The sequence below is a fragment of the Acipenser ruthenus genome, chromosome 2 (assembly GCF_902713425.1).
Source record: "Acipenser ruthenus chromosome 2, fAciRut3.2 maternal haplotype, whole genome shotgun sequence".
Lineage (NCBI taxonomy): Eukaryota > Metazoa > Chordata > Actinopteri > Acipenseriformes > Acipenseridae > Acipenser > Acipenser ruthenus.
Window position 1 is genome coordinate 105,753,968 of NC_081190.1, and position 13,586 is coordinate 105,767,553.

The 13,586-nt window shown below is 37.5% G+C and overlaps 1 protein-coding gene across 2 annotated transcripts; it reads right to left on the reverse strand.

Annotated features, from left to right (window-relative positions):
* Window positions 1-788: 788 nt before the first annotated feature.
* On the reverse strand, window positions 789-13,526 carry zbtb49 (zinc finger and BTB domain containing 49). Of its 2 annotated transcripts, XM_059005476.1 has the most exons (8): window positions 13,357-13,526; window positions 8,794-8,966; window positions 6,298-7,436; window positions 5,056-5,102; window positions 4,837-4,910; window positions 4,380-4,462; window positions 3,263-3,424; window positions 790-2,875 (listed from the first exon to the last, which is right to left on the reverse strand). In XM_059005476.1, the coding sequence occupies exons 2-8, from the start codon at window positions 8,943-8,945 to the stop codon at window positions 2,211-2,213; spliced, it is 2,322 nt and encodes a 773-aa protein (XP_058861459.1). In that variant the 5' UTR covers window positions 8,946-8,966; window positions 13,357-13,526; the 3' UTR covers window positions 790-2,210. The 2 variants fall into 2 exon arrangements, with proteins under 2 accessions (XP_058861467.1, XP_058861459.1); XM_059005484.1 differs by lacking the exon at window positions 13,357-13,526 and having other exon boundaries at window positions 789-2,875.
* Between the last annotated feature and the right edge of the window lie 60 nt (window positions 13,527-13,586).

Sequence of the window (13,586 nt, forward strand, 5' to 3'; positions counted from 1 at the left end):
TTCTTTAGAAGCAAGGAAATGGATTTAGAGGTATACATGACCACTGTATTTATCAGAAATTGGATTCAAAAGCTGTTGACAACCAAGGTTTGCATGGAAGACTAGAAGCAATATGGGCTTTGAATTAGGGCATAGTCACTTGTTTACCCTGCGCTGAAATAATAATTAGGAACATTATGGTATTGGTATTAGCCTAGCCTGTTTCTGTATTCTGAACAGGCTGGGATTGCACTCTCCCAACAGGAAACTGGTACAGTAAACTAATTTCCAATGCAGAGGAAGTGAAAGAGGCTGAGCTACCAGCACAGGAACAACAGAGCGTTGTGATTACAGATATCAGACAGATGCTGACAAAATAATTCCAGTAAATCTTACTTAATATGTAGTTAATTGCTTCTGGGGGTTCTTCTTGGTTAACAATGGAACAATTTCCTCAAATTAACACTCATGCTCAAAACTCTCCTTGGTAACCTTTCTTACAGCATTTTTTTTTTTTTTTGACTGCCATTTCAATAAATACCAATACTCATTTTAATGTGGATCATTTGCACTTATTTTTTTCCATCTGAATTCTAATATTTTCATGCAAGGTCACAAAATAATACAACCTTGACAATCTCTTTCTGTCTTGGGATATCACTGACAGAAACTCATCATAGTTTTGATTGCAGATTTGGAAATGAAGGTGACTAGAAAAGGGCAAACATATTTGAGTCAATTAAGTTTAATTTAATCTGATGCATTTGTAGGATTTATATGATACAGGAGTGTTTACATGTAGACTATAAATCATTATGCAGTTTTCATATTTGGTCAATGCATTAAAAAGCTTCCAAACCAAGACAAACCTGTCCAGAGGGGGCAGTAAATCAATGATTATGAACTCATATAATAATGCTTTTTAACACATAGAGGCTGAGTAATCGTGTTAAACAGTTTTCAAGATTTTTCCGTTTTAGTGCCGTTTTAATACGTTTTTGGAGCTGAAGGCATCTTAGAGGGCATGTGTCAAGACACAGATATTTATTTTTTGATGCATATTTAATAATGATGTTTAAATAATATTTAGCAACAGTATCTGTGTGTCCCCTCCAGAGCTGAGGAAAAAATGCACTTCCCATTTAAATTTCACCTGCAGTTTTCTTTTAAGGCAGCACTGAGTGGAAAAATCCCTGTTCCTGCCCTTGTGAAACTCACATCTCTTGAATATCTATCTTTTTTAATCACAAAGCACCACTCAGAATAACTGCAAATATCATAAAAAAACATAAGGGGATGGAATTGCAAGCTTGATCACAAGTATTTTGTCTTGTGATCAAGCTGAGATCTTAAGATAACTCATGTCCTATTGAAGCTGTCACCCGTAGACAGCAGCTGTCAATACGCTTAATGAATACACTGGAGAAACATGCTATGGTATTCCAGAGTTTACTGGCTGATATAAATGGACTTTAGTCAATGTGAAAATAAAGTCTGGTTTTCTGTCAGCAAATATAGGAAAAGCCTGGGGAACACTGATTCTTTCTATTTTCTATTGTTGTTTTTAAAAAAGAATAATTATCGCTCCCTGCAGTGATTTAGAGGACAGATTTCAAACCCCAGTGCACTAGAGTGGCCATTTTGAAAATAAATGATATTAAAACTAAACTAGCATCCAAATGAGAAATAAGAGAGGGAGATTTATCAATAACTTTAGATCAAAATACAATTTTCACTAAATAAGTCAAATAAAATGTAATATTTCCTACTGTATCAGTACCTGACTACTGCCGCTTAAAAAACAGGATCAGTCAGTGGAAGAGATACTGCTTGCTTCAGCATTGTTTACACCAAATAAAGACACCTTACAATTGTTAAATGTTTTATTACTTCATTACCTTGGCAGAAAATTAGAAAACCAAACCTTATTTTTTTTTTTTTTTTAAACCATAAGGGTATGTATTTCCATTTTGTATTTAATATTTTGTTTGTGTGGCAGTTTTAGTAACAATTATAACTTTAACACACATTTTCTAATAAACTCTGTCAAATACGTGACCATAAATGAAACATTCACAATCATTAAATTAAGCAGGTTTTTTTTTTTTTTATATTTGCATCTAATTCTTACCAAAAATAGTTCAGAAAATACATGTATTTTAGTTTCAATAAGCATTTATTCCTGTTTTACCAGAAGTGCATTCCATGTTGGCGTTTGCAAACAAAATAATTTATTGCTCCAGCTCACTGTCATTCTGCAAAGTCTTCATAGCTAATCCCCACAGAGTCATGCTGGAGAAAAAGGGCCCCTCGTTGTTTCGATATGAGGAAGAATTTGGGCGATTTCCTAAGGGAAGATTACACAGATTGTCCAGACTTGTCATGGATGGGCGGCTCAAGGATGCATTAGGAGGCTGTAGTGGCTCCTCGCTATTTGCACATTGTTCCTCAGAGTATGTAAAGTGCTCATGTTGCATTAAAGGCTTTGGGACTTTATTGGAATCTGAGCACAGCTTTTCCTGCGGTGAAATTAGCTGGTGCTGAACTATGGATCTCAGCTCAGAAAATGAACTTGTGGAGCCAGAAGTGAATTCATCACTGGGAACAGTCTCATTTGGCTGTGGAGGAAGCTTATCTGATGTGTGCAACAAGGTAGAAAAGGTCTCAGGGTTTGGGGATTTCTGACACACAGAATGAAGGTAAGGACTTTCGACGGCATTGCTCAGCTCTTCCATCATCGGCCGATCTTCACTTGGCTTACAGTGCATGGTCTTGTGTCTCCTCAGGACAGCAGACCGAGTAAAGCACTTGCCACAGGTTTCACAGGAGTAGGGCCGCTCTCCAGTATGAGTCCTGACGTGTCTCCGTAAGTCTCCAGAACCCGCAAAACCTTTCCCTAAAAATCGATAAGAACCGTAATTATTTTGTTAAAACTTTCTCCATTAAACCAGAGTTGCCAGGTACAGTCAGCTTAATATTATAAATGTAGACTGGGTATTATGTTATTGATACAATCCTTATAAAAGTTTACCATTGTAATGACCAGTGAGATATACCAGGGTAAACTATGGAAAAAGTATGGTAAAACTGTACAAATACTGTGGTAAACTTTCATAAGGTTGTAAACAACAGTATGTCTAACTGGTGATAATTAAACTCTAGTGTGCACAGCAACATTTGAAAGAAAATATGCTTAATGTGAGAAAAGGTTTAATTTGCATAGCTGCACAAGCGCTTTATTAAAACACTGAGAAATAAAAGCAAAGTCACATATTAAGCTTACCACATGTTGGGCAACTATATGGTCTCTCTCCTGTGTGTCTGATCCTGTGTTTCAGAAGCTTCCTCTGCATGTTGAAGGATTTGCCACATTGGTCACAGGTAAACACATCTTCAGTCGTGTGTGTCTTCCTGTGTTCTTTTAGGTTGCTGAAGTTGCTAAATCCTAAGCAATGACAAAAATCAGGAAGGGGTCACCTTTTATTGTATCAGGGGCTCCATTGGGCGCAACACACCTAACTACAATTCACTGTCGATCATCAGCAAAAAATAATCACAAGAACCACAAATTTCTTGAATTCTGTTTTAACACCCATTAACTGTGTTTTCATTGAGACACTGATAAGGACTTCTCTACAAAATGTTTGTCAAAGCATTTAACTGGTTTCTTTTTAGTACCTTTAATGTGTATTTATTTAAAATATATTCCAATAAAAAATGTAAAATGTCTTCCAGTGTTAAGAATAATTCTAGTATTGGAGGATGTTCTACGATTCAAGAAATGTTTCTGTAAATTGCCCCAAAACTATTTGTTTGTAGTCGAGTCAGGATTCACACTTCTGGTAGTACAATTATGTTCTGTCTTGCAAGGAAAAATACAAGTAATACAGTTCTGTGTCATTAGGCATGGACTATTTACAAGTATAATATACAAAACAAAAAACTAGGCAGGCCAAAACAGTCACAAATAGCTGTGTCTTCAATAGGCCATCAAATGTTTATTATGTGACTGACTTCAATTAGTAAATAGAATAGATCAGTGGTCCCCAGGCTTTTCCCATATTTGCTGACAGAAAACTTCATTTTTATATTGATTAAAGTCAATTTAGATCAGTCAGTAAACTTTGGAAAACAAAACAAACTACATAAAAATAAGTGATTTGCAATGAAGATTTGATAAAAGCATTGGCTATCACTCATTTAAACATCAACTTGACATACACCTGAAATATGAATTCTTAACTAATGTATTGTTGTTATTTAAATGCACTTTGTAAATCATTTCCTCACTCTTCACATCTGACTTTTTAATACTCAGAAGTTAAAAATAACCTGTGGCCTCAATACATCTCCGTATTAGACAACAGTCTTCCTTTAATGGGTAGTGCAATTGTACCCACCTCGACCACAGATGTCACAGAGATGGGGTTTCTCTCCAGTGTGGATCACAATGTGACGCTGTACATCCCCTGATGCAGCAAAACTAAAAATAAAAGGGCATTTTAGGAAACAATAACCAATATTAATTAAATTCTACAAAGAAAATTTAAAACAATAATAAAAAATCCCTAAACTTTCTAAAAATAATAATTTGAAAACTGGACCAGCATAATGTGACATTGACTTTAATTAGTATTACAGTAGCTTTTTTCAGTAGTTTTTTCGTGCTTCTAATTAAAGCATAATATCCTTTCTTATGTATGTAACTGAAGACAAAAAGATGTAATGCCATATGGTGAATTTAACAGTAAGGGTTTGCAATGGTAGCTTTAAAATAGATACCACAGGCAACAAGATACACTGTATGCTTTTCAGCACGCAGAAAACACATATACGACATAGGATACAACAAATTACCTTTTCCCACAAATTTCACAAATGTATGGCTTTTCACCAGAGTGCCGACGTAAATGGGTCTGTAGGTTACCTGCCTAGTAGCAAAAAAAACCAAAAAAACACCACCAATCATAATTAGTTTTGAAATCTGACAGTCAGGAAATTGTAACTTTTCAGAGCTGTATCTTTTAAAAGTAATGTACTGTGTACAAATCTACTTTGAGACTGAAATGTTCTTACCTGTGAAAAGTTTTTTCCACAGATGTTACACTGAAAAGGTTTCTCCCCTGTTAATAAAGTACAGACGGTATTCAGTTCTGATAAATCAAACACACATTTTAATTGTTGACTTCATCTTCATATTATATATATATAAGAACCATCATTTTTTTGTTAAAACTTTCTCTACTAAACATATACATCAGGTCAAAAAGGGGTTAAGCTTCAATAAAAATCATCATTGGTTTATCTTTTACATCTCTGAACCAACGTGGCTAACACCACATTTGTTTTTCAAAATATATTACTGAGATAGTTGTTACCATGACAATACAGTAATAACTTTAATAAGGCACTGTACAAAACAAAACAAATGAGCATTACAAAAAAAAAAAAAAAAAAATTATCAGTTAAATTCTATAAATACATAAATAAATCAAATACAATAGGTAAATTGAGATTAAATCAATGATCATAAAAGCACAGTATATTATAATACACTGCAGACTGTAGTAAAAATCACAGAGTTAAGAAAATACAGCAGAGAATAAATGTATCTTAAGGGTACTTTTAAATTTGGCTACTGACAACACAAAAGTGAGCTGGAAAGAGAAGGTCAGGGATGGATTGTGTTTAAAGAGATACAAGATACAGCCTTAAATCACAAACCGGAAACCATGGGAAACCAAAATGTCTTTGATATACCTTTTTTTACAACTGCCCATTAAAGATTTTACAAAATGCTCCTGAGTTGCATATCTAATTAGTGACTCACAGAAATGAACAAACAGATGATCTATTCTGAAGATGAAGGTAAAATCCAGATTAAATGCATACCCATTGCACTTAAATAATGAAAGACGTAAATGTGCATTTCTCTGCATATTGATGCAGAAGCAGTATATAGTGGTGGTTAAATAAAACTGCAGGCAGTCAGTATAAATAACTAGATCATTTTTTTTGACAAAGTTGTGATATGTACTAAAACTAGAGCAAAGTCATTCAACATGATTAGGGAAAAGGGATTCCTCTTAACAGAGCTGGACAATATAATGTATAACCTCATACAGCTGAATGGATATAAAGCCTGGGTGGGTTTAATTAATGATCAAAAATGTTATTAGATAGATCCAGCGAGGCTGACCGATCTCCCAATTATTTAAGAATGGATTGGGTAAAGTTTTGTGTAGCCCAAAACCTGCCTTCCTTCTCAACTCAACAACAAACGACACACAAAATGGATACATACAGGTGCTTAGTTACCTGTGTGCGATCGTTTATGGAGTTCCAGGTTGCTGGGGTGCTTGAATGTTTTTCCGCACATTTCACAACAGTATTGCTTCTGGTAAGCTTGAAGATGTGTCGAGTCTTCAGAGTGAGTTACTGCATTGCCTTCAGATGCCTCCAAATCACTGTGTGAAGTATCGCTATATTGTAAACTTGATGTAGTGGCAGGTTCAATCTCTTTTTCAACAGGCAGGCTGTCTGCAACAGGTTCCGGTGCCTCTTTGTTGGGATTCGACTCATTTGCCTCTTTTGTACGCTTCTCCTCCGTTGCTTCAGGCTGCAAAGAAGCCTCCTCCAGAGATTTTTGCGATCTTAAGTAATTGTATTTTTTAAGGTAGACTGTCTTTTTAGAACAAACCTGCTTACTGGCTGGGGAAGTCTCGCCTCCAGAGGTTTGATTTGTGGCAGGCTCTGTCATAAAACCAGATGACAAACATTCTTGGGTCTCGGAGATACATTCTGTGTTGTTCACAGGACACACAGGTATGTCCATAGGGACGGTAGATTCTGTTACACTAGATGCAAAGTGTTCTTCTACTACACTATTTTGGTTTGGGTTTAAGTTTCCATTTAAAGCGGCACTTTGCTTAAAATATTGCTTACTGTAAAAGTTACGTAGTTTATAACCATGCACCAACTGCTTATCTGGTGCAACTGGCGTACTGCTAAGGGTTTCAAAGGCTTGGTTTTGCAAAACAGCTGGTTGATTTTGAGGCAAACATTTAGTCTGTGACCTTCTGGAAAGGTTTATATCTATCGTGGCACAAACCTGTTTCTGGGCTTCAGATGAGCAATGCATCCCAATCTCAGATGTCAACGTGGACCCAACAATATCTGTAGCCAAGACACCCTGAAGAGGGAATGAAGTGCTTCCAGAAGTGCCACCTGAGGGTTCTACAGTGGATGTGAAAGGTTTCAGGAAACTATTGCATATGTTCAGCACATTTGGTATTTGGAGACACTGGGCAATGTCTAACATTGCCTGCACATTGTCCTGGTTCAAGTCTAGCTGCGATGTATACATGAAATCCAAAATCTGACCAATTCCTCCAACATTTTTAATGTCAAGATGGACTACATCATTTTTCTGGCCAGAGGAGTTCTGAAATAAAGTCCTGGAAATAAAATTTAAAAGAAGAATATTTTTTAAATGTTCATGTGTTCAAGAGTCCAAAATAACACTATACAGGCAGTCTGACAAACAGTTTTCCTAATTAACATAAAGCCCATACATAGCTATGTGAAGTAATGTACTCCAGATAATGCATTTGAGCAACTTTTCTTCTTGAGTCAGGTTTTTGAAACATACAATATTCCAAAAGGCACCGTACAGCAAATAAATATATATTGTTTCATGGAAAATTTATATTTTTTTCAGAGCAGAACTGAAGTTAATTAAGGCCCGTTCCACATTAACGCTTCAAGGCTACATTGTTTATTTTAATTAAAAAAAGATATATATATGTATTCAAACATTGTTTAAAAAACACGTGTGTCTGTTTAGGTTTTCTGCCCACTTATGTGTATGTGTGTGTCACTAGCGCGGACAGAAAAAGACAAGGCAAATCACATCACCTAAATCGCAATACTGGGAACAGGCATTTACCCAAAGGGGCAAACGTGAGGTCTGTCCTGTCATCAAAATTAGGCCAGATGTCTCTTACTAAAGCCGGCTGAGAGATATATGTTGCGCTATAAAACTACTGAACAATATATACTATACATTTTTAATTACACAGATGTATTTTACAGAAGTCGATGCCCCTTTCACACTGGCACTCCTACCCGGGTCCTGGCTACCCGTGTCAGAATCCCGCGTAGTGTGAAACCACGTACCTGGGTCTTACCCGGGTCCCAGCGACCCAACTCAGGATGTGGGTTGACATGCTTTGACCCGGGTTGAGCGAGACAAAATGCTTGATGGCGGTTCGTGAGCCAAAGCAATAACAAACAGCTGCGTCTGTGTGAAGGTTTCATTTCCGCAAGGAACATTTTGGTTTATTCTGTTTAGCCACATTTTTGTTGCTTGACACACACCACGAGCCAGATTGCAGCAGGGATGAAGAAACATTTGCTCTAATCAACATTTGGACTGATGGTTCAATCCAGAGAAGCTTGGATGGAAGCCTCAGTAACAAGCTGCTTCCGGGGCACTGATACGCATATTGTTTACTTGTGTCTGTCACTTTATCAAAAGCAGTGCAAAATCGTGTACCCGACCCGCATGACACCGGGTCCTGTCTGGGTAGGTTCTGACCTGGGTAGATCATGCCAGTGTGAAAGGTGCTTAATATCCAATATTAACTACAAAATATATTGGATAGATATTGTTGCATTTTAATTTAAAAATGATATGTTGATCTGTACTACAAAATTAGTCTTAAAAGGGAGATAAAATAAATAAATAATCACGTTTCCTGGCCCTCCCTTAGTTTTTATACCACTGATAATATGTGCTCACTGAATACTTACCTAAAATATTGACTAAACGCAGCCAAGACATTCTTGTGGGCCTTAAAACAGACCCCCTTAACTACCAGCATGCAGTCACAGAGGAGGCCCTGGATACGCTGCTCGTGGAGCTGCTGCAGCAAGTAGCAGCTGTGACTGGACAGGGTGTCCATGCTAAACCTTCATTCCGGGATCTAAAACAAAGGAAAGAATTGTAACAACTCCACAACCCACACCCACTTAAACCTTCACAATGAAACTATACAGTTCCAGTGCTGCCTTATTTCTATTAATTATTGGACACAGGGTTCCACATGCTTACAGACTCTGCAGGTATAATACTTGCAAACATAAAAAGGAAGTTAGAAAGGCCAAGAGAGAGATAGAAATGAACATTGCCAAGGGGGCTAAAACCAATTCCAAAAAGTTTTTCCAATATTATAACAGCAAAAGAACATTCAAAGAGGAAGTAAAATGTCTAAGAGATACAAATGGCAAGATACAGGAAATATATGATTACTTTTCACAAGTTTTTAGAAAGGAGGATACGGACAACATGCCCCACATGTCGACCTGTTCCTATCCAGTTTTAAATAACTTTAGCATAACAGAGGCATAAGTGTTAAAGGGACTAGGAGCTCTTAAAATAAACAAATCCCCTGGGCCGGGTGAGATCCTCCCAATAGTACTCAAAGAAATGAAAGATGTTATTTACAAACCGCTAACCAAGATCATGCAACAGTCTCTTGACACAGGGGTTGTACCAACAGACTGGAGAATTGTAAACGTAATACTGATCCACAAAAAGGGAGACAAAACCGAACCAGGTAGCTACAGACCAATAAGCCTGACTTCTATTATATGTAAACTTACGGAAACTATAATAACATCCAAAATGGAAAATTAACTATATGGTAACAGTATCCTGGGAGACAGTCAGCATGGTTTTAGGAAAGGGAGATCTTGTCTAACTAACCTGCTTGCTTTTTTGGAGGATGCAACATTGACAATGGATAATTTCAAAGCATATGACATGGTTTATTTAGATTTCCAGAAAGCTTTTGACAAAGTCCTGCATAAAAGATTAATTCTCAAACTGAGAGCAGTAGGGATTCAAGGAAATGCATGCACATGGATTAGGGAGTGGTTAACATGTAGAAAACAGAAAGTACTGACCACCGTGTAACAATTTTTTTTTTTTTTTGGTTCCTGGGTAGTAAGTGTTATTTCCTAATTGCTTATGTCTCAAAAGTATAGAAAATGGCTATTATTCCCCACAAACTTTGCTTTTGTGACCAGAACAGTGATATTTTGAAATTTACCTATTTTCCAGAACATTCCAGATAGCTTCAGTGCTGAGTAAACTTGGAGTAACTTCTAGAACTTTCAAGAACTTTCCAGTAATATAAATAGTAGTATAAATACAGGGGCCTTAAGCCCACCAGTTCAGTTTAGTTCCAGCTGCCTAAGTGGATACATATCTGCATTTTTCTGAGATGGCATCAAGAGGCTGCAAGCATCCGGCAGACGCATTTTGAGACTTCAAAATGGTGGCATTCCTGATGGGTCTCCAAGGCGGTTTTACCAAGTTTCCCTGCTATCTTTGCCTTTGGGACAGCAGGGACACCAAGGCGCACTACCACAGATGGGCCACAGCGGACCGAGTTCTCTGTGGGGAGGAACAACGTCAAGTGGGAGCCACTGGTGGACCCCCGGAAGGTGCTGATGCCACCACTGCACATCAAATTGGGCCTTATGAAACAATTTGTCAGAGCTCTAGATAAGGAGTCGGCAGCCTTCAAGTACCTTCAACACTTCTTCCCTAAGCTGTCTGAGGCAAAGGTCAAAGCCGGTGTCTTCGTCGGACCACAGATAAAGAAGATCCTGGAGTGCAATGAATTCCCCAAGAAGCTCACTAGTAAGGAGAAAGCGGCTTGGAACAGCTTTGTCGCAGTGGTTCGGGGCTTCCTGGGCAATCACAAGGCTGAAAACTATGTGGAGCTGGTTGAGACCCTTGGTGAAGAACTACGGCACAATGGGCTGTAGGATGTCCCTCAAAGTCCATATCCTTGATGCTCATCTTGATAAATTCAAGGAGAACATGGGAGCGTACTCGGAAGAGCAAGGCGAGCGCTTCCACCAGAATATACTGGACTTTGAACGCCGCTACCAAGGACAGTATAACGAGAACATGATGGGAGACTACATTTGGGGGCTGATTCGTGAAAGTGATTTACAGTATAATCGTAAATCTCGAAAAACTACTCACTTCTAAATCTTTTGTAGTCATTTTTGTATTACTTTAGTATAAATACATGTTAATTTGGATTCATATGTTGTTTTTTTCTGACTTTATGTGAACGAAAAGACACAAATTCGCCTGTTTTCTCATCGGAAATAGGTAAATTTCAAAATATCACTGTCCTGGTCACAAAAGCAAAGTTTGTGGGGAATAATAGCCATTTTCTATACTTTTGAGGCATAAGCAATTAGGAAATAACATTTACTACCCAGGAACAAAAATTGTGTTACATAGTGAGAAACCTCAAAATGGAGCGAGGTAACCAGTGGTGTACCACAGGGATCAGTATTAGGTCCTCTGCTATTCCTAATCTACATTAATGATTTAGATTCTGGTACAGTAAGCTAACTTGTTAAATTTGCAGATGATACAAAAATAGGAGGGGTGGCAAACACTGTTGCAGCAGCAAAGGTCATTCAAAATGATCTAGGCAGCATTCAGAACTGGGTGGACACATGGCAAATGACATTTAATATAGAAAAGTGTAAGGTACTGCAGGCAATAAAAATGTGTATTATAAATATCATTTGGGAGATAATGAAATTGAAGAAGGAATCTATGAAAAAGATCTAGGAGTTTATGTTGACTCAGAAATGTCTTCATCTAGGCAATGTCGGGAAGCTATAAAAAAGGCCAACAAAATGCTCGGATATATAGTGAAAAGTGTTTAATTTAAATCAAGGGAAGTAATGCTAAAACTTTACAATGCATTAGTAAGACCTCATTTAGAATATTGTGTTCAGTTCTGGTCACCTCGTTACAAAAAGGATATTGCTGCTCTAGAAAGAGTGCAAGGAAGAGCGACCAGAATTATTCCTGGTTTAAACCAATTCCTTAGTCTGGAACCAACTCCCCAGTAATGTTGTTGAAGCTGACACCCTGGGATCCTGCAAGAAGCTGCTTGATGAGATTCTGGGATCAATAAGCTACTAACAACCAAACGAGCAAGAGGTGCCGAATGACCTCCTCTCGTTTGTAAACTTTCTTATGTTCGTATATACACAGTATGAAACTCAAACTGTTTTTTGGTCGTCTGGGCATTTAACAAAAAAACTCCCAAACAGCAGAGGGGTTTCAAGACATTTCTTTCAAAACAGCTTACGCTGTACAACGCTTTGCTGTCGAGATGGCGAATGAAAAAATGAAAGGTTTGCCTCTGGATAACACGAGCTGGAGTTGGGGAGGGGCGGACGGTGCTCAGTTTTCAAAATTAAAATGATTTGTCTTAGTGTATATTTTGTGTGTTTCAAACATATTCTACCGTAGCACTTCTCTTACACTGTCTTGTATACTATGTATTCAGTACATATTTTACTGAAGCACTACAGCCACTAGAGGTACGAGCCCTCTCCTTTGGATACTATACCCTGCTCCAGTTGTACGTAATGTATAACGATGTGGCAGCGGATTTTATTAACAACTTCTGTTTACGTAATATGCATTATACAAATCAAAAGATCGATTTTTGCATTTGAGTGACATTTAATGTGCGATTTATAGTATTCACACATTGTTAAACAGTTTCTGTTAATAAGAAAGAAAAAAAAAACATACAGTGCGTGAACCCGTGTGACGAACCATTGAAGGTTTAAAACAATCTTCAAATCCCTGGCAAGCGACCAAACCTTCAAACACTGCTCGAGTTTAAACGTAACAACCCCCACTTCCGTTCAGAGGTCCCTTTATCACAGAGGCAACTCTACCGTGACCTAGTTACTTTTCGTAACGGCAATTGTACATCAATTCTGTTAGCCTCTGGGTGTTGATTTAATGGATGTATTAAATTCTGTAAAAGGTGTAAAAGAAATGTCACTACTTGTGATATTCCGACCTTTATTTTGTAAGCCGTTGTTGATTGTGTTGTTTTTAGTAGGTAACTAACTAGATAGTACCAAAAAATAACTACCTTTCAACCCTCTTGTCGTTTTGCATTGCAAAACAAATGGCTTCAAATCAGATCCCAAAGTTATTCATACAACACCTCCACATGCATAACCAATTCCCATAAACGAAACTCCCAAACCCTTTATTTTAGGCAGAAATCGTGTGAATAACATGCTAACTTTGACTCCGGGGATAAAGAGACCTGCCAAGACAAAATTAGGCCCAGCGGGGTTAAAAAAAAAACAAAAAAAAAAAAACAACAACAACGTTGTAATTGCATACCTATATTTATCTGGAATTGAGTAAGATCGATGCGGTTTGAAAAGAAAAAAAAACGATATAATAAATACACTGCGTGTAATAAAGACACTTTAAAACATATGTATTTAATTAAATACCTTTGCCAGTTTTATTTGGATGATCAGTCACCACGTCCTCGACTTCTCATACCTCATTTCCGCCACCCAGTGAATTTGCCCGCCGCTCACTGGTCAATATGTTTTTTGCATTCTAAGAGTAAATTGGAAATCCAATGACCTAAGGATTAATAGCTTGTTGGGAAAAGGGAAGAGCAAGGGAGACGAGAAAGAGAAAATATAATAATTGAATATATTAGGGAAACACATGA

Excerpts from the sequence above, each read along its gene's own strand:
- zbtb49 (XM_059005484.1), bottom strand. The coding sequence starts at position 8,945 with ATGGACACCCTGTCCAGTCACAGCTGCTACTTGCTGCAGCAGCTCCAC. Across the intron at positions 7,437-8,793 it reads GCGTTTAGTCAATATTTTAG|GACTTTATTTCAGAACTCCT; the intron begins GTAAGTATTCAG and ends TTTTATTTCCAG. Across the intron at positions 5,103-6,297 it reads CCATAAACGATCGCACACAG|GGGAGAAACCTTTTCAGTGT; the intron begins GTAACTAAGCAC and ends CTTTATTAACAG.